This window comes from Anabas testudineus, chromosome 8 (genome assembly GCF_900324465.2).
Source record: "Anabas testudineus chromosome 8, fAnaTes1.2, whole genome shotgun sequence".
Lineage (NCBI taxonomy): Eukaryota > Metazoa > Chordata > Actinopteri > Anabantiformes > Anabantidae > Anabas > Anabas testudineus.
Genome location: NC_046617.1, coordinates 19,679,326 through 19,703,248, shown reverse-complemented (window position 1 = coordinate 19,703,248; position 23,923 = coordinate 19,679,326). Strand labels below are relative to the sequence as shown.

General features: G+C 44.4%; 1 protein-coding gene across 8 annotated transcripts in view; it reads right to left on the bottom strand.

The window, feature by feature from the left end:
* Positions 1-533: 533 nt before the first annotated feature.
* The window catches only part of LOC113160412 (RNA binding protein fox-1 homolog 2-like), a 46,196-nt gene continuing 22,806 nt past the window's right edge, over positions 534-23,923 (bottom strand). For 2 of the 8 annotated variants that reach the window (XM_026357652.1, XM_026357690.1), the window contains 11 exons: positions 21,912-22,115; positions 20,731-20,904; positions 20,302-20,355; positions 20,064-20,156; positions 11,034-11,121; positions 9,673-9,729; positions 9,289-9,436; positions 8,199-8,241; positions 6,071-6,168; positions 3,474-3,549; positions 534-3,252 (listed from right to left, as the gene is read on the bottom strand). In XM_026357652.1, the coding sequence (XP_026213437.1) occupies positions 3,208-3,252; positions 3,474-3,549; positions 6,071-6,168; positions 8,199-8,241; positions 9,289-9,436; positions 9,673-9,729; positions 11,034-11,121; positions 20,064-20,156; positions 20,302-20,355; positions 20,731-20,904; positions 21,912-22,115 (1,080 nt within the window). In that variant the 3' untranslated portion in view covers positions 534-3,207. Of the gene's footprint in view, positions 3,253-3,473; positions 3,550-6,070; positions 6,169-7,622; positions 8,242-9,288; positions 9,437-9,672; positions 9,730-11,033; positions 11,122-20,063; positions 20,157-20,301; positions 20,356-20,730; positions 20,905-21,911; positions 22,116-23,923 lie in introns of those variants that run through there. The other 6 variants (XM_026357661.1, XM_026357669.1, XR_003298692.1 and 3 more) reach the window with 6 other exon arrangements.

The window sequence follows — 23,923 nt, the reverse complement described above, 5'->3', positions numbered from 1 at the left end:
TGATTCATCCCCCGTGGTCTGCAGTGACTGTGCTGTTCACAAAGGTCAACGCCTCACTTGAACGCCCCCCACCTTATCAGAACGCCTTCATTGTATTCTTCCAATTAGCCTGACTTCAATTACTCACACAGAACATGCCATCAAATTGGCAATTGGCCTCTTGTGCATTAAAGCAATTAGCAGGAATATGAGGTTTCCAGCCGCATCCAACCTATTTACAGCCATTAACTCCAGATGCAATTAAAGATTGTTCCAGATTGTTCCCCTCGGCAGCGATGAGGAAGTTGGAGGTGGTGAAAGCTTATCATCCCGAGGAGTCGAGAGTTAAGACCAGCGCAACACAGCCAAGCGAGATTCATCTCAGCCTCCATCAATCATCGCAGCACAGAGAAGGAAAAGTTTCTGCACGGTCAGTGGCTACTGTTGAGCCTCAAGTTTAATCAGCAACATCTGTCCTTTATCTCTGTACACCTGAGAGCAGCCTCCCTCCTGATAAAGGTAATAAAGAGGTAATAAAGATCCAGAGACCGGTCTAAAAACCAAACAGTTTATTTATTATATACATTCAGTAATAATGAAGAGAATAAAGAGAAGGCAGAAGACACAAGGATGGCAAAATAAAACATGGTGAGAAAATACATGTCACTTACTGAAAAGAAAAAATCACTTGGATAAATGAGCTTTTAAGAGCATGTGACATAAAAAAAACCTCCACATGCAATTCAAACCCACTTATGAATCCCTCTACAAAGACTCCCACGGGGTTTGAGCGCAGTGCAGGGAGTCGGGGTCAGCGGCCGAGCTCCTGCAGCCTCCCACGTAAGATTTAGATGCAAACGAGCAGCTGCACCTCGACGCCGGCTCTGAGGCGGAGGTGTTGCTGCGGGCAGGTTCCCCATTAATGAAAGCTGCCAGATCACCAGCCCCGTCCCCGTGTGGAGGGGTTCGAGTTTAAGGCCGGACTGTCGCTGGGTGGTCGTCGTCGTTATTATCACGTTTTACTTTCATTAGCAAAGACACCACGGGGGTGCACGCGTCCCACATCAACCCCCACACATCTGCTACCACTGGTGATTCCTATGACGACCACGGAGGCACAGAGCAGAGAGAACCCAGATTAGTGAAGCCTCTCGCCTCCTGCCTCCCCCCCCCCTCCCCACCCAGACACTGGACCTTTGCTGAGATTCTTCATCACTTCTGTCACCTCGCATCACACAACATGCAAGTCCTTTCTCTGCTCCTGCTGCGTGAACACCTCCTCCTCCTCCTCCTCCTCCTCCTGCTGCTGCTGCTCCAGCACTATGATTTGATTTCATGCACAAATGAAATGACGCCCCCCCTCGCTCACAAAGCATGCATAGCAACACCTCTGATAATACTTGTAAGGAATAATAAGACAAAAAAAGAGGTAATGCGCATCGAAATTACTTATTGGACCTACTGCACACAGTTTTCACAATCATACAAAACAACATGACTCCTCCTTGGACTGACCCCCCCACCCCCAGAAAAGACAGCGGGCGACGTCGGTATCCTGTCAGTTAATGATTCGGCTCGGCTTCTGAAACCGGTCTGAAACCTCTTTAACTTCTGTTTGTTGTTTGGGGGGGGGGGCTCAGAGACATTTCACATACTGAAAAATACAGATTTCAAAATATAACAAAAACAGAATCATCCACAGAAATCAGAAATCAGAAATCAGAAATACATCAGGACCAAAACATGTGCTTCTTCAGAGAATCTTTGGAACTGAAAAGGAAAAAAACAGCAACAACGAGACAGTGAGAGTATACGGGGATGAAATCCAGAGACCGGGTCGATTAGTGTTCGGCTTTAAAACTACTCAGAGCATCGATCCCAGAGAGCGTGATGAGGGGCTGAAGATTACAAACTCGTGTGGACAACTAGTGACTATAAATAGAAAGTTCTCACTGCTTCAGGGTCCAGTTTCCTCGCTGCTCTCTCTGTTATTCTAATCCGGGCTGTTCTGTTGGGATCTACTGTTCTGCAGAGTCGGGCCAGGAGGGATTCCTGTTTGGCAGACGGTTCTGTTCCCGTCTCAAATCCGCTGCGTTCTGTCCGGCGCTCCCTTTGTCCATCCGACCCGTCGCTGCTGCAGCTGGAATGTCTGATGGTTCCGAGTCCGTTTTGGGAGCTGCACCGACTTCTCTAAATGACTAACATACAGGGGCAGCTCTGAGCTGCAGGAAGTGAGTTAACATCCCATCGTAGTGTCGCACAGGTAGAAAGAGTGAAGACCAACGACCAGGACGGACGGACGTCTCCGTCTCTCACGTCTTAATGGCAGCAACAGAAAAACTGAGGTAATGCAGAAAAAACTAACTACTGTTTTTTTTCTTTGTCATTTTCAACCTTTTTTGAAACATGACATTTGTTTTCTTGTGTTTCCTGTTTCACTTGAGTGTGTGTGTGTGTGTGTGTGTTTGTGGGAGGGGCCTGTGAAATGTAAAAAAACAAAACATGACACGTAGTTCATGGTTGTTGTTGCCAGGACAACAGTGGTTCCTGTCAGTCAGACGCTCCGGCTTCTCAAAAAATAATAAAATGAAAGAATTCCTGCAGCTTGTGTTTGCAGCACAGTTTGATTCACTTTTCCATTATTACACCGTGATGTGAAACCAGAGCTGCTGCAGCTTCAGATGAATGTAGTGTTTAAAGGACGTTTCTCAGTGATGCTGTGCGGTGGCGTTGTCCTGTGCAGATCACACTAACAGGAAATGTAGAGGAAACTATACTTGGTGTCGAGTGTGTGTGTTCAGGTCTGATTACAGAGGGTTTAGTGTCAGTTCAGACAGTGAGTAGTGTGCTGGATTACACAGGAACAGCAGTTTCTCTCCTTCCAGGTCCCCTAGTGTTTCTAAAACCATCCTAAACTGTTCCCCCACAGCTCCGAGTCCTCGGCTCCAGCTCGTTACGTGGGACACACTCCTCCTGGCAGTTGTGTTTTTATATTGTTTCCATATCGGTGACAGACGTAGGAGAGTAAAGAAACGGAGTCGATGATGTGGCAATGACCTCTCTCGCCACAAAAACAAAAAAACAAAAACAACCAACAACAACAATAAAAAAAAAGTGAGTTGTCACTATAGTCCGCCTGCAGAAAAATGGAGAGGAGCTCCGGCCAAATAAAGAGCTTGATAAAAGGGTTTTGGAGTAATGTGAAATTCCTTGGATGTGATTTGTGGTTTAGTAAGGAGCAAACCTGCTGTATCCTGCCCGGTATAAACTGGCCTGAAGGAGAGAGGAGAGACAACACAGTCACACAGTGGAAAACCAAGTTACTCCATTTTATATTCTTTAAAGTGTCTCCTCTGATTCTTAACTTGGACATTTAATCACCCAAAACTGTAAATCAGATGTAAGTTCTCTACATCGTTTCAGTGGAACCTGTGTTCTTTAAAAGTCACTAATTCATGTTTGAGATGTTCTGCAGCGCTTGTGTCGGTTCTCACCATGGCTCCCACTCCGTAAGCAGCAGCAGCTGGTGCTAAAGCGTGGTAGGGGTCTGTAGTGTACACCCGGCCGTAACTAGCAACAAAACACAACACAGGAAGTCACTCATTAAAATTTAAATGAAGACACAGTAATAATAATAATAATAATAATAATAATAATAATAATAATAATAATAATAATAATAATAATTATTATTATTATAAAGGGTAAAGTGAGGAAAAGTATTATTTCTATTTGTGCTATTATGGAAAGTTTAGGAGCAGGTTTTTCAACATGCATGGAAGTTAGAGTTTCAAAGTAAAAGCACCAATGGACATTTATTTTTTTTCCACATGTTCCTTTTGAGGCTCCATATTATACAAGTTAAGTGTCGGTGGATCTCCTGTTCCTGTCTGTGACTTCATTTGTTCCACTCATCTGTAGGTGGTGGTAATGAGCTAAGAAACGCAGCAAAGAGCCAAATAAAGGAAGAAAAGAAGAAGACTGACCGAAGTTCACACACAGCTACAGACAAAAAAATAAAATTATAAAAACTATGAAACAGAATCTGAATCAAAGAGTTGTTGAAAAAGGACCTTTGACCTCAAGGATAGATAAACAATATGTCCTCACTAAGCTGGTTAAATTAATCCATCTCATGTGGTCTGTAGTTCACTGTGTGTGTCTGTAGTTCACTGTGCGTGTCTGTAGTTCACTGTGTGTGTCTGTAGTTCACTGTGTGTGTCTGTAGTTCACTGTGTGTGTCTGTAGTTTACTGTGTGTGTCTGTAGTTCACTGTGTGTGTCTGTAGTTCACTGTGTGTGTCTGTAGTTTACTGTGTGTGTCTGTAGTTCACTGTGTGTGTCTGTAGTTCACTGTGTGTGTCTGTAGTTCACTGTGTGTGTCTGTAGTTTACTGTGTGTGTCTGTAGTTCACTGTGTGTGTCTGTAGTTCACTGTGTGTGTCTGTAGTTTACTGTGTGTGTCTGTAGTTCACTGTGCGTGTCTGTAGTTCACTGTGTGTGTCTGTAGTTCACTGTGTGTGTCTGTAGTTCACTGTGTGTGTCTGTAGTTTACTGTGCGTGTCTGTAGTTCACTGTGTGTCTGTAGTTTACTGTGTGTGTCTGTAGTTCACTGTGTGTGTCTGTAGTTCACTGTGTGTGTCTGTAGTTCACTGTGTGTGTCTGTAGTTTACTGTGTGTGTCTGTAGTTCACTGTGTGTGTCTGTAGTTCACTGTGTGTGTCTGTAGTTTACTGTGTGTGTCTGTAGTTCACTGTGCGTGTCTGTAGTTCACTGTGTGTGTCTGTAGTTCACTGTGTGTGTCTGTAGTTCACTGTGTGTGTCTGTAGTTTACTGTGCGTGTCTGTAGTTCACTGTGTGTCTGTAGTTTACTGTGTGTGTCTGTAGTTCACTGTGTGTCTGTGTGTGTTGATGTGTGTCTGTAGTTCACTGTGTGTGTCTGTAGTTCACTGTGTGTGTCTGTAGTTCACTGTGCGTGTCTGTAGTTCACGGTGTGTCTGTGTGTGTTGATGTCTGTCTGTAGTTCAATGTGTGTGTCTGTAGTTCACTGTGTGTGTCTGTAGTTCACTGTGTGTGTCTGTAGTTCACTGTGTGTGTCTGTAGTTCACTGTGTGTGTGTCTGTGTGTGTTGATGTGTGTCTGTAGTTCAATGTGTGTGTCTGTAGTTCACTGTGTGTGTCTGTAGTTCACTGTGTGTGTCTGTAGTTCACTGTGTGTGTCTGTAGTTCACTGTGTGTCTGTGTGTGTTGATGTGTGTCTGTAGTTCACTGTGTGTGTCTGTAGTTCACTGTGTGTCTGTGTGTGTTGATGTGTGTCTGTAGTTCACTGTGTGTGTCTGTAGTTCACTGTGTGTGTCTGTAGTTCACTGTGTGTGTCTGTAGTTCACTGTGTGTGTCTGTAGTTCACTGTGTGTGTCTGTAGTTCACTGTGTGTGTCTGTAGTTCACTGTGTGTGTCTGTAGTTCACTGTGTGTGTCTGTAGTTCACTGTGTGTGTCTGTAGTTCACTGTGCGTGTCTGTAGTTCACTGTGTGTGTCTGTAGTTCACTGTGCGTGTCTGTAGTTTACTGTGCGTGTCTGTAGTTCACTGTGCGTGTCTGTAGTTCACTGTGCGTGTCTGTAGTTCACGGTGTGTCTGTAGTTCACTGTGCGTGTCTGTAGTTCACTGTGCGTGTCTGTAGTTCACTGTGCGTGTCTGTAGTTCACTGTGCGTGTCTGTAGTTCACTGTGCGTGTCTGTAGTTCATGGTGTGTCTGTGTGTGTTGATGTGTGTCTGTAGTTCACTGTGTGTGTCTGTAGTTCACTGTGCGTGTCTGTAGTTCACGGTGTGTCTGTGTGTGTTGATGTGTGTCTGTAGTTCACTGTGCGTGTCTGTAGTTCACGGTGTGTCTGTGTGTGTTGATGTGTGTCTGTAGTTCACTGTGTGTGTCTGTAGTTCACTGTGTGTGTCTGTAGTTCACTGTGCGTGTCTGTAGTTCACTGTGTGTGTCTGTAGTTCACGGTGTGTCTGTAGTTCACTGTGCGTGTCTGTAGTTCACGGCGTGTCTGTAGTTCACGGCGTGTCTGTAGTTCACGGTGTGTCTGTGCTCCTCTCACCTGTCACTGTAGGCGGCAGCTGCAGCGGTTGCTCCGGTTACGGCTGCAGGTTGGGCGTAGCGATAAGCAGCGGCGGCAGCTGCAGCAGGGTAGCCCCCCTAGAGACACACACAACACAGCTGAGTCACGTGACCTGGGAGCACGTCACCTGGGTTAAGGTGTGTGAATGAGGCTCCATACAGAGATGCAGCATACTGTACATTTTTATAATGACCTCACTAAAACTGTTTAAATCAATTATGTAGATGATTAATGTCGATTGTGTAGAACCTCACGCATGAGTAAGTATCTTAAAAAACCTTTTACTGAGAGAAATACTTCCTCTTAACACTCTTACTAAATAAAGTATACTGCATTTCTGTATGGGGACAGAAGCAAGTGGTGTGTTGTTGGATGTGGGACAAGAAGTGATTTATCAGTGAGACAGGAAGAGGAAATTGGACTGTCGACGTTGAGTAACACTGTATTATTACCACTACGGGAGGGTGGGGGGTAAAAAGAGTTGAGGTCGTATAGAAACCTCACTGTCTGGCCAAGACAGAAGATACAAGTAATGAGCAGATATGTCATGAGGACACCAACAGTCACTACGGGATGCTAGAGTCAGACGTTTTTATGACCAAACACATTTGTTATTCTTATTATTGGTGTGGTTTCACATGGATTCAGGAGGAAGAAAACAGAAAGGAAGATGAGGGGAAAAAAGTCACACACACAAACACACCCACACGAGCCTATACTGACACTAAACATCATCTCCTCGCACTGAGACTGCATGCATGACCCAATATTACAAATCAAACCTAAAAAAGAAAGAAAACACCACTGCATTTGGACCTGATCGGAACAGAGCACAGCAAAGCACAACAGAAACACCCCAGCGCTCTCCAAGACGCCTGCACAACGGAGAGCAGAGGTGGAGGAGGGAGCAGGGTAGAAGGAACAAGAGGATGTTAGAGGGGAGAGAGCAAGACTAAGTAAGTGGTAAGTGGAGGGGAAAGGAGAACATGGAGCAGTAACACAGTATGTCTGCATGCAGCAGCTGAGCAGCACATGCTTCAGTAATCATCCTGGGAGAGGTAGTTAATTCAGGAAGAGACCATGTTCTCCGTTTCAACTTGAAGGATTTTACAGCATCTCACACCCAAAGCAGCCCTGACTGGACCTTTGCCTCCAATTTTAAAGGGAAAAATGCAAGAAACCTGCAGTTTCGTATGAATCTGTCTTTGTTAAGTTGATTGTTGTTTATTGTCGTTTTTGCAAAGATAAGGATGGGTGTCAATTTTATTCCAAAACTAGTCAACCACACAAAAGAGACCAAGTTCTCTTTTGAAGAAACTGGAAGGAAAAAATATAGACTGAGTACAATTTAGTAGTTTAGTAGACAAACAAACAAAGCTCTTCTCTGAAGCCAGAAGAAAGTGCACATTTCAGTGAGTTAGTAGAAAATAAAGTCAACTTCAAAGCAGTGGTAATTTATTTTTTATACCAACTAAAAGACAACATGTTCCAGATCAGATCAGAAGATGATTCATAAGATCAGAAGAGGGAGTTCAGTAAAACAATGCACACTGTGGGTTTGGTGTTGAGTTGACCCTACCTGAGGCAATCTGGGACTAAGGACTGAGTCCTGAAACACTAGTCTATAGAGAGAACAGAAACAACCGTTGTCAACCTGGAGACACACACACACACACTTGTTCACACACACTCGCACACACACACATACACTGACGCACGCTGTCGCATCCGCCCACAGAGCAGCCTTTATAGTGGTGTCTGACACGCTTGAACCCATCATTAGGATTTCAAAGCTCGAACCGCTTTGACTGGATCTGCTTTAAAATATCGATTTTATTTTTACCACAATCAAAATAATCTTAAAGTAAATAAAAAACAAACAAAACAAACACCTTGTATCATCAAGGATGTGGGTTGTGTACATTTGAGGCGTGTTGTGCAGCTCTTAACAGTCCTTCACTGTGGGCTCATTCACCTTGATGCAGGCAGCTCTGTGCAGCGCATGACTGGACGCACATGCAGAATCAACCCCAGAGGGAAAAAGAGCAGGAGAAAGACGTGTGGGGAGGGACAGAGAGGGTGTGTCGTGGGTGGTGAGTTTACTTACATATAAGTCTGCAGCTCCGTAAAACCCATCCTGATACACCACGCTGAGAGAGGCAGAAGAGAGGAGACACAGACGGGGACGGGTGGTGTAGTGGAAATAAGGGGAGGGGAGGGAGTGGGGTGCAAACGGAGTGGTGCACAGTCCCAAAAACCAGAGTGGATGAAGGTCACAACACAGCAAAAACAAAAGAGGGGACAGAGAGAGAAAGAGAGAGAGAAGTTATTTCACACCCATGCAGCATGCAGAGGAAATACAACTTCCATTTAAACTCCACTGCTGCAACCAGAAACATTCAACTGCAGTCTCGAGGGGCTGATAGATAAAGTTCACTGAAGTGAAATGAGACCGTTAAACGGCTATTGTTCCCCAGCTGCAGGAAAATCAAAGCAGTAAAGACTGCTGTAAATGGACGTGGTCTGGGAGGTGGAGCACATATGGAGAGAGTATTTCCTACAGCCCATAATTTCATGTGATTCGGCTTGATTTGAATGTCGTCATAATAACCAAGCACGCGGCCGTCAACCAATCAATTCTGCTTTGATTCGACTGCAGTCACAACCCCATTAGCCAATCATCACAGCACAGCAACAACATGCACAGAACACACTGAGGGGACAAAAAATAAGAAATGAATAAAACCCATCACAGTCAACGTGAATCACTTGTGGCCGGTGTGTGAGCAGGGTGACTGCTCCTGCACAATGACCGAGTGTGTGTTTATGCAAATGCTCTGACGGTGGAATCTGTGTGTTTATTCAAATGAACCTTCAATGGCGCAATCCGATCGTACTTCACTGAATAGCTTGTGAACTGACTGATAATGTGCCAGTTGGACTGCTGGATGGAGTGAAGTGTGAATCATGTTTGAGCACGAGGAGAGTACGAGCACAGCTGGTTCAATACAATTTGGGAAATGACTCTGAAAACTGGATTCATGAGATGTTCCTTAATAGGTCTATCAGGCACTGAACAAAAGAACGGACACGAGTTGGTTTATTTTCAAAGTGTTTTTGATAAAACACAGATGTGGTGCAGCTACGGATCATGTGAAGTCAACAACTCTTGTTCATAAGCAGCATAATCTTCTTACCCAGGGTAGGCAGGGATGGCAGGTTGAGGCACAGCAGCACGCACAGCGCTGTAGACGGGCCGACCCCGACCCCTGAGGTGGGCGCCGCGAAACGCTGCAGCTGCTGTTGTGGCTGCTGCTGCTGCTGAGGGGTAGGGAAACCCTGGGACTGCAGGAGGAGAAAAGATTGAGTGATGGCAGAAAAAACACAGGCAGGAAAATGTGAACAGAAAAATTCAGGAGCCAGAGAATTATTCACCTACAGCCTCGAGGGCTGGATATCAGTAAAAGTGTCAGTGAGGAGAGATGCTAGGCAGCAGGCATTAATATAAATTAAAGACTGGGACGTGACTCAACTTTAAATGAGTTTCTAATGTCGGGAAAGGAGATGGAGATGGAACTCACCTGCGTACAGCTCAGGTCCGTACACGGCCCCCACCATAGGACTCAATTTCCACCCTGCTGAGAGTCACACAGAGAAGGGAGGGAAAAATAATTAACAGGGGAAGATTCAGGCTCCTATATACAACATGAGAGGAGGCGCTGCCTGTGTGATGGTTAATGATGCAACGGATCAAACCCGCTGCTTCTGACTCAGTAAAATAATCACAGTATGTTTTCTAAAGTTTTGTGCTTAGTTTGGTTTAATAACTGAGCCAAAAGGAGGAGTGATGCCTCATCGTGTGTGAGAACAAACAGTTTGCCGGTTTGTGAATTAGCAGATCTTAGCTGTAGCTCTGAGTGGAGGTGGTGCAGGCTCAGGCTGCCACATCATATAGATCTATGTTTGTCCAGCAACACCCCACTCTCCATCAACATATGCAGTATGATGTTCTTTGATGCACAAATCTCACTGAACCATCTGACTCACTGAAAACTGTCCTGGAAGCAGCTCTGGAGGAACCAGTGAAACAAAGAGCAGATGCTGCTGAGTCCTCATCGTGTTAATCAACCAAAACTGAATCCTGCATCCAGCTCCGACATTTCATTGGGTGACTGCTTGATGTCTTATAAACAGACGGAACAAATGAGCACGGCCATGACACACGAGCAGACTGCACACACTGTACAGTAGGTCAAAAAACGGTCTGGTCTAATTGCTGGCTACATAATGGAGCGCAGTACAAAACCTGTACAGAAACTAAATACAGCTGCAGCTGAGAGCTGCGAGTTATTGCTGCACACAAACACTAACAATTAAACTGATGTATTTTCACAGGCTCTGAAGGTTATTTGACACACACTGAGTTTTTACAGAATTTATTGCACTTCCACAGCTATTTAATTCACTTGAAACCTACACGATAGTTTGTGTTACAGCAAAGTAAGAAGACAAAATGTTAAACAAACGGCACTGCTTCGAAAAACTGCAGTAGTTACTGCTATAGTTTAATCCAGGTAAACTGGGGCCTCATCTCCAATCTGAAACCAACATACACTGCCTTAGTAAAAAACTAGATCTCATTCATATTGTTTGCATGTATGCTAACTTTGCCACATGATTCCTTTAATGACAGATTATATCTTTTTATTCCTGCGTGCTGTCGAGCTGATCTGGAGAGTGTGAGCTACGTTTCAAAGTCAGCTGATGTCACGACTGGTAGGTGGTAGAAAAATCCTGTAACTAAAATAAACTACATGGAGCTGGTTTGTGGTGCGGAGGGAGCGCTGTGGCTGGATTGTGTAATTTCCCCTCCTACGCCTGTCTCTCCCTGTGTACCTATGCTGTTTGGATTGTTGTTAGTGGGAGTCAGTGTGGTTGTTACCATAAGGCAGCGTGCTGAGAGCCTCTCCGTTAGGGTAGGGGCTGACCATTTTCTTGTTAGTCATCACCCTGGCGGTGGCATTATTCACCTGGGGAGGGAGGAGCAGACGGTCAAAGACACAGACACAACAAGTGAACAGAGGAAAGTAGAGCTGACTAAATCACAAGGCTGAGGCTGATACACAATACTTGTTTATTTTTACCACAGAATTACAATCAACACAGCTGCTAGAGGTCTTCAAGGGTCCACTCGGTTCTGATGGTTGGGCTTTACTGCCACCGACTCTTAGGACCGTGTGTCAATACGTCCAACACTTCAGTGGATCTGAACAAACCCAAGCACAAGCGGAGGTGCTTTGTTCTGATGGGAGCTGAAGCTGAGATTATTTTAAGATGCAAAATGTCTCCTACGAAATGAACTTGATTTCCATGTGGCCTCTTTAAAAGTCGTCTTTTAACGACCAGTTAGCTACAAAATGTTTCACTGTTGGTGCAGGATGTGAGAATATGTGTATACTGAATACTTATGAATACACCCAATCACTCAGTTTGTCATTTAGAGCTGTTCAGATCAGGTCTGGCAGCTCTCATATCCACCTCGAATTAGAAACGTCTGGGCCAGTGAAGACCTCTAATGCCAGTGTTATAAATCTTAGTGGTATCAACATCATTCTGCATTCTGCATATGTAATTAGTCTGTGACATGACACTGTTTTTATGGGTAAAATGCTCGTTAGACAGCGTCAGAGCTGCAGGATGTGACACTATGTGTGAGGGATTATCTTCTAGTATTAAGAATTTAGTTTCTTCACTGCACAAACTCACACAAAGATAAAAATGAATTTTACTCCTAGCTTATAATACTGTGTGTTTATGTCCATGTTTGTGTGTTAAGGGGATTTTTAGTCACCATGCAATTAATTAACAGTGAGTTGCCCGGTAGAGATACAGTGATTCACTGTGGAGAGAGACTGTACGAAGGCAGGTGGGGGCAAAGCAAAGGAAGCTCAGTTCTACTTTAATTATTTTTGCATTCACAGGTGAAAGTAAGTGGATTTTTTTAGATGCTCTGTACATGCTCGCTGACATTTCAGTCTAATGCTTAGGCCTTTCAATCCAAGATGGCCGATAATCTCCTCTCTGAGCTTCAAAGGCTCACACTCAGCTCCCTTGATCTATCCCCATCTTCCTTTGATGAGCTTTAAAAGAAGGGAGATTGTAGCTCTCTGTAATAACCCATGCTGTCAGAGTGTGCTGTTGAAGCTCCACTGACTGTGTGGCAAGCTAAAGATTAATGACCTTTTGGCTAGATGAGGAGAGAGAGTGAGTGTGTGTGTGTGTTTGACAAAGAAGGAGAGAGACTGAGGAATGAGGGTGCTTGTGCGCACACGCACACACACGCACACACACACACACACGCACACACGCACACACACACGCACACACACACGCACACACACACACACACACACACTTAGTCGACCATTAAGGCTGAGACTGCCTCTCTCACTGAGTCATGTTCTTTATCTGTGGAGCTTCATTCAGATGGAAATGAGGTTTACCTCATTTTTCCCTCATTGCAAATGACAAGGTCAGTGGCAAATGATTCAATTAGCCTAGCCTGGCTAGCTGTCTGACGCAACTGTCCGCGGGTGTCTGAGTGGAGACATTTTCAAATGTAAATCGAGTTAATGAATCAAATTAATGTCGACACTTTTTGTATCACAGAGAGATTTTGTCCAGACCAAGGAGGAGTTTTCTGCTGAGTAGTAACTCTTAATGATATGAAGAGTTTAGCCTGTTAATGAGGGCAATCAGCTGTGTTTGTCCAGTGTATGTACCTGTGAGTGTGTCATGCACAATTACTGGGTAAACCGGTTGACAGGAACACATGCAAATCAACAGAGACCAATGTAGAAGGCAAATCTCAAAGTGTTACTGATTGATAAAACATTTCTCATCCCACTTTTGCCCTCCCAGTCACATTTCCATATGAAACCAAACGTGTGGGGTTTACAAACCTAAAAACAGTTTAAAAAAATACAAGGGAGAGAAAGAGGGGGTGCAAAAACATTTGTCAGACAAAATTAATAATCGTATGACACAGAAATTACACGCAGCCAAATATGGGCGCATCACATGACCAAGAGTGAGTGACAAACAAACAAACAAACAAACAAACAAACAAAAAGAAAAGTAAAAACTCAGCCAATCAGCAAGCGTCGGATGCAGCATAGAAACCAGTCAAAACAATCGCAGCACTCCCACATTGAACATATATGAGACAAAGACGGGACAGGTAAGTTAGGAGGAAGGGATGCAGGTAAGAAGTTAAGAGACAGAGCCAGTCCATGTACAAAAATAAGAGAACGTAAAGATGGAGTGAAGAGAAATAGAAATCAGGGGAGAAAGATTCCATGAGCAACACAAAACAACTAACAACAAGTACTGTTTAAAACAAAACATAGATACCAAGGTGCATCATTCAGAGAAAGCAATTAGATTTGGTGACCATTCTCCTGAAGTTGTCATTATATGTGGTGGCTTGAGAAACAGAGCACCAAAGGATGGAGGGAGAGAGAGAGAGAGAGAGAGAGAGAGAGAGAGAGGGGAGAGAGAGAGACAGAGAGAGAGGGAGAGGGAGGAGGGAGGGGAGAGAGGAGGAGAGAGAGACAGAGCACCAAAGGATGGAGGGGAGGGAGGGAGAGAGAGAGAGAGAGAGGGAGAGGGGAGGGAGGGAGGGAAGAGAGAGAGAGAGAGAGAGACAGAGCACCAAAGGAGGGAGGGAGAGAGAGAGACAGAGCACCAAAGGATGGAGGGAGAGAAGGAAGAGAGAGAGAGAGGGGGAGAGAGAGGGAGAGAGAGGGAGAGAGACAGAGCACCAAAGGATGGAGGGAGGGAGAGAGAGAGAGAGAGAGAGAGAGGGAGAGAGAGAGAGAGAGGAGGGCGAGAGAGAGAGAGGGGAGGGAGAGGAGAGAGAGAGAGAGAAGAGAGAGAACAGAGAGAGAAGACAGAGAAGGAGACAGAGATAGGAGAGAGAGAGAGAGAGAGAGAGAGGGAGGGGGAGAGAAGAGAGAGAGACAGAGCACCAAAGGATGGAGGGAGGGAGGGAGAGAGAGAGAGAGAGAGAGAGAGAGAGAGAGAGAGAGAGAGAGAGAGAGAGAGAGAGAGGGAGAGGGAGAGAGAGCGAGCAATCCCCATTCCCAAAAAAGGAGAGAAATAAAATAATCACGAGACACTATGCCAGGCATTAGAACTGTGTGTCACAAACTGAGACCAGTACACTACGACTACAACTACTACTACAACTACTGATACACAGACAGTCCACTACAAGAAAACCAAACCAAAAGAGAAAAACAAAATGGCAGCATAGTAGAGACCCAAAAACACAGCGAGGTAAACCCCATGTCGGTTTAGAGATGCATATGGTTACACAACGCTGGCCGACTGGATCAGTGAGCAGCCAGCGGAGTTGGAACTGATGCTAGTTCTTAGGAGACTAAATTAAAATGGGTTACACCACACAAACTCGATCTCCAGTGGGTACAGAGCATTTAAAAGCACCACAGTTGATGCTGCAGTCGCTGAACTGCTGATAAAGCGAACGTCTGTTCACTGAAATACAACCAGGTTTATCGTTTTAAATTTGACATTTATTATTTTAATTGATGGATTTGTATTTTACATTTTAGATATATCATCCCTGATTTAGCCTATTTCCATTTCATTTTTAGAATTTTTAACTGTTTTATTTTCAATTTGAAAGGTTTTGTTTTTATTTTTACTGTACAAGTCTGTATTCAAGTGTAGTTATTGTACTTGGAATTGGACAAAACAAATTCAAATTCAGCTCTTAAGCTGTAAAATTTGAAATTCAGCTCATCTAGTGATGTTACACTGACTTTAATCTAGTGGTTTAGTCTGATATACATATTTCTGTACATATCTCAGATGTTTCTTGGAGTTTGAATGGTGCAACCCGACTTATTAAATGTCTACTTTGAAAAACTAGCTAGAATTGCTGGTACACCCCAGTCCAGGTCTGGAGTAGCATGGTACCTAAAAATCATTTTCATTAGCTCAAAGCCTGGATAGACGTCCTCCCTAAATCTGTGACTCACGTTTTTCAAATGTACACTGTGAATTGGCCATAATAATTTAATAATGATAATTTGACAGTACATTATGCTGGAAGCAGGCAGGTCAATGAAATAAAGAAATTCAAAACGAGAGCAGCGTTATTTCTCTGCAGCTCAGGGTCTGCATTCAGTCAAAGCAATCAGCAACAGGGAGCAAAGCTTCATATCATTTCTGTTGATTTTTATTAATCAAGAGGATGAATACTTTATACACTGAGTCCAATGGAGAATTAATCAGATGGACTGTGGATAGCCGTGTCATTGCATAGAGGAGGGTGATTACATTCGGTCATTCCCAGTGAGGTGTTAATGACATGGTGGGGGACGGGCATGTGGAGACAATATTACTGCTAGAAGATCCAATCTGTTGAAAGATGCTGTGTCCGTCTGTCTGTGTGTTTGTGATACTGTGCTGTGCCCTGTCAAATTACATAACACCAGCAGCTTTCCAGGGCATTTCACTGCGTGGGCCTCTGATCCTCACACCGGGTAGAAAGAAACGTAAAGACTAACACTGTAACTGTATGTTATACTGTAGGAAATGCCCATTTCATTGTGGGTGGGGGAGGTGGTGGGTGGGGTGGGGAATCAGTTCAGTGATAGATGTTTGTACACAACTTACCGTTGCCGTAGGAACAGCGAGTGGTTACCGTGGAGACTGACAACAACACACAGAAGTCGTCAGGGAAACAGAAAAAATATAATAAATAAAGGAACAAATTTTCCTAGTAACAAAAGAAGCCTAAATGCCCCCGCCCTCCCCCATCCTAAAAACCTGACAGCAGCAGTGTTACAGCTCAGAACAGAATATAAGAAGGAGGAGGAAGAAAGGGGGAGAGGATGCAAGCTCTCGATGCTTAACAGAGCTCCGAGCATCATTACAACAATCAGAGCAGTGACCAGAGAGGATTCGGTGCTCTCAAAAAATAAAAGACATAAAAAGATGAATGAAAATATGGGGCGACTTTGCCTTAACCCCAAAATCTGTGCACGGTCCAGCGAGGGACTGAAGTGCAGCAAAACTGGAACACCTCCGAGGGAAAGTCAGAAGAGCAGATACAAATGCACACCACCCTCCATCACAGGAGCAGAATAGCAAAGGTTGCTTTAATGCTGTCTGGGTCTATTCCAGCCAAAAGGACAAGTGGAGGTATTTTGGTTAGATGGTGGAAGATCATTGTGTGGTACAGTTAAGCCACAAGAGAAGAGTGTGTGTTTGGACACTGGTTGTGAACAGAATGGCTATAATTTCCTTTTTTTTTTTTTTAAACCAGTCACCACAAAAAATATACTAAAGGACGGTCGAATAATAAAAATAAAACAGAAAGCTGAAAACAAAACAGAAGACAGTAAATGGAAACAGAATAAGGCAGACAGAGGTCATGGCAAAATAAAGAAATATTATAATCAGAAACACAGCTATCGACCTTTTTTTCAATTGAAGTCAAAATGACAGAACTGACACAAACTTGACTGGCGACAAGAGACTGAAGGGATAAAGAAGAGAAGGAATGGAGCCAACACACAAAGAAGGACTGAGGGTTGGAAAGGGCAAAGTGCAAACTGTCTTTCCCCTTTTCTTTCAACCTTTTCTACATTTTCACTCATGTGCCAAGCAAACACACACACACACGGATACACGTTTCATTCCTTTATCTTTACTGGGGCAAATCATGCAGTAACAGAAAGTTCTGATACCAAAACCAAACAGGAACAGTCAGATCCAAAGCTGAGGGGAGGTTAGAGGGGCTTATCTATCAAACCGGGACACAACGAGCTGGTAACGATTCACCTCAGGCCATCGCCGAGTCATCAACTCAAAATCAAGTTTTCAGCTCCTCACACATGCCAACCATCAGAAATGTTCAGGGTGTTTACGGAAGCTCCTGTTTTAAGGCCAAGGCCAAAGTGAGCTGAAGACCAGCTGTGCCCCACAGAGGAGAGTGCGGCTGCAGCATTGACTGGTGAGAGGCATGCAGGACCACAGGCACAGCTCATCCTTTCCACCACACACGTCCATGCAGCAATGAAGACACGGCTCACTCTCTGGCTTTGCATGCAGAGCTGCACCACGTTTGATCCACACACGCCTCGGCTGTTCTGAACTATTGTGTTGACACGTCTGACTAAAACTCTGCGCTGCCGAGGAGCTGTCACTTCCTGTAACACTCCAGCCACACAGATGAACTACAAACACACAATCTCAGAGCAGGAGTCAATGAAGGGGAGTTTAAAGGGTTCTCCATGGTCTCCGTCTGTCTCTAGACAGTGTGCCATTCCCAGATATGGACCATAAACTAAAATGACTATTATATCTTTGCCAGCATACATCTTAATGTTTGAAATATTTTCTTTAGTGGAGCTTTAACCTATCATCTATTAAGCTAATGTAAGGAAAGCATTTGAGTTGTGATTGTAGTTTGCTGCTGCACAAATGAGACCATGTAGGCACCCTAATGCACTGCGGAATTCAAATTAACTTTGTGACTACACATTTGTGACTAAATGACTTGGAGACATTTTCTGTCGCTCGCTGTGTGGAGTGTCCTACAGTCAAATTAACAAAAGTCAATAGCAGCCAATATGTTAGTGCTTGTGACAGATGTTGAACCATTTATGTTAGAGCATACACACAATCACAGAGACAGCCATGGATGAGTGGAGATGCATTGAGGTGTGTGCTTCGTGTTTGTGAGTGCACACTAAGATACACACTGTCACACCCATATATAGACCTATAGGACTCTATAGTCTATATACAGTGTGTAGAAAGTAAATGGAGATGAGATGGGATCACAGAGAAGCAGGTAGAGACAAGGTGAACTGTAGTTGGGCCACTTACATGGGTACATTGGAAGCACACAGGAAACTGACTTCTTCAAAGCGCAGAGTTTTAATCCAGACAAAGAGAAGTACAGTATCACTTTGAGCACAGCAATTCTCATTCTAGTTAATACAGGCTACGTACATGCACGCTACGGGCAGCTGAGCTATGACAATAACTTCCAACCACTCCCATCGGCATGCACCTACAAAACAAAGTGTCCATACTCAAGTTAAATCAGTCAGTCAAAAATGATAGATAAGAATTCAGCTACCACCAGGGTGCAACGGATTTCATGCCAACTACAAATATAAAGTAAGGTAAGGTAAGGTAAGGCAGCAGTTCAATCCCCAAAACTAACTCAACAGAATAGATATATGCAAAAAAACATGCAGGAAATAAAAAAACATCCAGCTATCTGCAGTACTGCTTCAGTAAGGCCACGTTTAAATCTTCAACCATGCACACTTCATCTAAACCCATGCTAGTGAAGAGCAGTGAACTGCAGTCACACAGTAACTGTAACATATTCATATATAACAACAGCATACAGTAGGCCGATATTTCAGAGTTTCTGAAGTGATGTACAATATGAAATGTATCATGATTCTTGTTGTCCTGACGTGTTCAACTCTGAAAACACAGTTCACCAAACTCTGAAATGATATGACCAATTACTGCAACAACATCTGCAGAGAGGGAGAACTGCCAGAGAGCACTGCCTCAAATAGAAATGTCCGGCCTTTTCTCCTCGGTTGAAAGAATGTATAAACACAAATCCACGGTTTGTCCTGCACCGGCCCTTTTGTCTCTTCAAGCCCATGCACCATAAACAGACAGGAAGAAAGAAACACTCTGCAGACTCCTGCTGCTGGCCCACCAGGCAGCTGATACATGACCTGCCACAGCCCAACACCTCTGCTGGAGTACAACATGCAAAGTGACAACTGAAAACACAGACAAACTGCTCGCTGATTAATGAAAGGGACTGATATCATGCAAAACGTGGGAAGAAACAAAGAATCAGGTTAAAGCAATGCCAGGGGCAAAGCATGTTGTTGACTGATGCAAGGTAAAGTGGCTCCATCAGTATCCATTCAGCTTGCTGATTGGCTGAGTGTGGAGGTCGCAGAGGAGGTATGTTGTACCCGCGGATGCAGGTGGCCGTCTCTCATTCTCGACCACACTGCAGCAGAACTGACAATACAGAACTAAAAAGGGTCCAGCCAGCCTCATCCATCATGCAGGAATTGACTTACACACACCCACACCCACACCCACACAAACACACACCACAAGGAAATCACCACCGTAAGCCCATGCAGATATCCTGGCTTACAGTGGACTGGATCAAGAGGTCCAATCTGGACAACTGTCTGATTGAAAACCCAATTAAAATCAAGAAGACACCTGCTTTTACAAACTGCTTCACAGCACATGCTTCAGGTACAAATAAAAGCAATATGCAGTCAAATCAAAACAAACAACCTGAACACACAAAACTTGACATACAGAAAAACTCAAGTGAACAGCTCTATGATAAGAATCCAGACTTCATAAAGTGAACATGCGTCAGTGTTGCTGTGATTCCCAGCATGCTGCTGTTGCACCAGGAGCCATAAGCTTGTCACAACCACTTAGCCACAGCACCGGGAGAGGGGAACACAGAAGGACTTCTACACTAGGGAAGAAAATAAGAGCATCTGACAGCAATCTGCCATGCATCATCCTTACACTGTGTTCCTCTCGTGCCTTCCGGTGCCAGCTACATAAACATCATCCCAATTGTTGCAGAAAAAGTTGTTTTATCAACGTGGCTACAAGTTGCGCATCAGTGGAAAACGGTGAAGAGGCAACAGCTTAATGTGGAAAAAATGCTGCAGAGGAAAAGTACCCAGCATGCCTTATGTGGTGTTCTTGCACCCCGATCATTCCCACCACAAAAACAAACATGAAGGAAACAAGTCTGGGAGCTAGCTGGAAGTCAGTGATCAAGCAGAATTACAATGGGAGCACAGACAGAAGACAGAACAGAAGGAGAGAGAGAGAGTGAGCGGAGAATTACCTCGATCTTGCGACCTTCCACCAACGTGCCGTGGAGCTTTTCTCGGGCTTTCTCTGCATCGGTGCTGTTCTCAAATGTCACAAAGCCAAAACCCTGTGGTACACGGCAGAGGTTAAAGAGGGCGGCGGCAAGAAAGTGAAGACGAGAAACTGTGAACACTGGGCTGCATTCTCACATTTCCTAACAGATGATCCGTAATTCAGTCAGTGTTACGTCAGAGAATCCAGTGCTCACTTACCTTTGACCCTCGCTCATTAAAAATAATCTCTACATCCAGAATCTTCCCAAATTGCTGCAGATAAATTTAAGGAAAAAGAAAGAGAAAGCATTTACATCATTTACATGTTTGAGCATCACATGTTTACATGTTTTCTAGAATCCCAAGCTTGTCTGTGAATTACAGCTACTTTGCACTAGAGGTCACTATTACACTAAAGACGTTTCAGAGCATTTCTGTTTGTCCCTGTGCTCTGCTGCTTTTTAACACAGTGATACAAATAGCAGATAAACACTAAGAGAAGACCCATGAGTGTCTTTCCTTTGTCTGCCTCTGCCAACCATTACTAACACAGCCACTACATGAAGGACCTGGGTTTGTCTAGACTGATTTATAGATCCTATTAAAAATCAAAATAAGAGCCCCACTGCAAAATTCCCAGATGCTTACCCCGAACATCTGCCTGAGGTCAGGGTCCCGAAAACGGAAGGGGATGTTTGAGACGTGGAGGCGTTTCGGGGTCCCTTTGGCTTCTGAGGAGTCTCCTGCGGAGCCTCCTGCTCCTGTGCCTCCTGCGCCGCACTGTACACCCACCTCACCCTGGGAGGTCTCCTCTGTTTTTCCCTGTGGGGAAGGGAGCAGATAAGAGGAATCAACAAACAAATGACATATGATGGTAATTTTAGCGAAGTGAAGGCTCTGCTGCACTTCTTCTGATTGTTTCCTGTAGAGCTGATAAATACAAAGACAACAAAACAGTTTGATGTTATCGCAACAAAAAAAAAACTACCAGAACTGTATCAAAGTAAATTAAATATGACATGAACCTAAACAAGCAGCTCTGCAGACTGAATTAAGGTACAGCATAACATTAACATATTAACATGGTCACAGTGACACTGCATCATCTTAAAGCCTGTTAGCATGCTAACCACTGTGCACAGCTGAGGCTGAAGGGAATGTGAGGAGTCTCTCTGCAGCACTTAGTTAAATTTTGACCTGATGATGCCACTGTTGGGAAAGAGAAGATCACCAGTGCTGCTGGAAGATGGAAGAGGAAAGAATGTCTCACTGTTTCACTGAAAAAAGCTACGTAGCTATTGGCACCACAGACAAAGTCAGTGGTTTCACCAAACTTCATAGCAGTCAATGTAACAGTGGTTGATATAATCTAATCCAGGGTCATGTGGGACAATGACCATGATCTCATTGGACCTTCAAGGTGTTAACGACTTATCAGCTCCACAGAGTTTAAATGCTTGTGGCTCCCGAACAGAACTGAAGACGTTTTTTGGGTTGAGAGGTGAAAAGTTTTCAAGAACAGGTCCAGCTACTTTCTGCATCCACATATGCTCAGGGTCAGGATTATATCAAGTACCTGAGGGTCTATGTGGAAATCTGTAAGCAGCACAAATTTACTGACTCGTAACCTGCGTCTGCAGAGCAAAGGTGGTCGACTCTCTTTTGCTTTTCCACTGTATTTCACAAACTCGAGAAGGACTGGATGTATGTCTCCCTAAAAGCGCCATGCTTCGGGCCGACATCATACATCACAACAACTAAAGAACTCATATGTTTGGGGGCTAACTCAGCTGTTACTCATGGCTTTATGAAGACGTGATGGTGCTTACGTTGTTGTTGGCGGCAGCGGTTGTGGTGGTGGCTCCATTAGCGCCAGCCCCCACTTCTGCTGTACCTTGGCCTCCAGCACCAAACATGGTCCCAGGGCCAAACTCTGCGCCTGGGAGCCCGTTTTGAGGAGGGGGAGGTGGAGGGAATGCTGCAAAGGGTGGTGCCACCAACCCCTCCTGTCCTCCTGTTGAGTCCTGGGAGCCCTGTAGGGGTGAGAAGGGGAGGGGGAGGGAAGGAAAGGAGACAACATATGTACTCAGTAAGCCTCTTATAGTGGATGTAGCATCCTGATGGAAGAGGGGGTTAAATTTCACTCCGTCTCTCCTTCAGCACAGTTCCTCCATCATTCCCTGTGCGCTCTCCTTCCCCCTTCCTAAACCTCATATCTCTGACAGGCATGTGTTTTCAGTCAGCCGACCATGAAATATTTACAGCAAACACATCTATTATTAAGAGTCAGAAAATTCGATACACAGTTTGAGATACAAAGACGCTTATGGGATGGAAGGACACGCAGAGAGATAAATACTGAATGTGACATGTTTATATACAGCTGCATTGTGTGAATCCTGCTTCCTGTTTTGTTGGATTTCTTTTAGAGGCCATCTATAATTCAGATGCACTCTTACAACTGTATCAGCAGCAGGATCATCTACTGTGTCTTTATAGCTGCACCGTATCTCTGATGTGTTTGTGTGGTGACTCTGCAGTATTACTTGCTTCAATCATTTCACACACTCAAGGGCATCTTGGACTAACTTTTATAAAATCCCTTTCCAGCAAAGACAGAGAGGAAAAGGACAGAGTGACTGGTTAAGCTGACAGAGAAAGAAGGATAAAATAAAAAATAAAAAAGACAGGCCCAGTGGGTTTGGGGTCAGGGCTGCGCTTTCCACACCAGGCTGAGCAGGATGACACACAGCATCCAACAACATTAGCCACTGGTCCAGGCTGCTGTGGGTGACGCCTAGAGACACTCATCTCTCCATTTTTAATTAGACAAGCAAAGCAAAAGAGCTCTCCCCCCTCTCTCTTTCTGTTTCTCTAATCCTATAGCCCGACTGCTCACTGCTCCTCTGCAGCAATGACCGCACTGCACTGGCTGCAAGCAGCCAGCTGAGGCTAAAAGGCCCATCTGCAACACAGACAGCTTCTGGGGTCTGGGCCCAACAGATAGAGAAAGAAGGCTGCGAAATCCAAAAGCAGGATGAGGGGGAAAAAAAAAATCTGGGAAACTCATTCGCTGCCACCCTCTCTGTGGTAAAGCTGAATGTGTGATTGTGTTTTGCATCTGCTACGGTCTCTGTCACTCAGTGATAAAAGAGGAGCCATCAAAAACCTGTTCGCAGAGATAATACGCCAATAAAACTCATTGGTAAATCTCAGCCAACCCGGAGAAGGTTATATCAAAGCCTGTGCGTACTTGTTAGAGCATGCACGCTCATAAACATGCAGTAGCCTGTATTCAGCCACTAAAGGGTGTGTCCTGTAGGCATATCCCAGCCCAGGGGTGAGTCTCACAACACACACTCTCTAAATATACTGGGCAAAGAAACAGAAGCGAGAGAAGAGGAAAGAGGCGAAGCTTATGATTAGACAGAGAGAGAATTAGGCCGAATCATGCTGAGAGGGATGCACATTTCCATTTCATGTGTTACTGAATGAAAGAGCAGAGAGGTGCTGGTGAGTTCATTAACAGTGATGATTGTTCAGAGGCTGCTTTGGGGCGACAGAGAAGCAGCTCATGGTTTATAAAAGCAAAGTTACATCTCTGTTTATCCTGTCATTGTGTGTAGCTGAATAAACTCCACAGTCACAATGATGCCACATGAAGAAAAAACATTTTTTAAGGTGTTAAAATATTTAGATTGCAGAGGTTTAAAAGGACACTGACAAAGTGCACGTGGCCATGTGTTTATCATTATGCCTTAAGCTAATAAAACATAAACTAAATTAGTGGATGAACTGACGAACTAATAAACTGGGAGAGCGGTGAGAGCAAACACTGGAT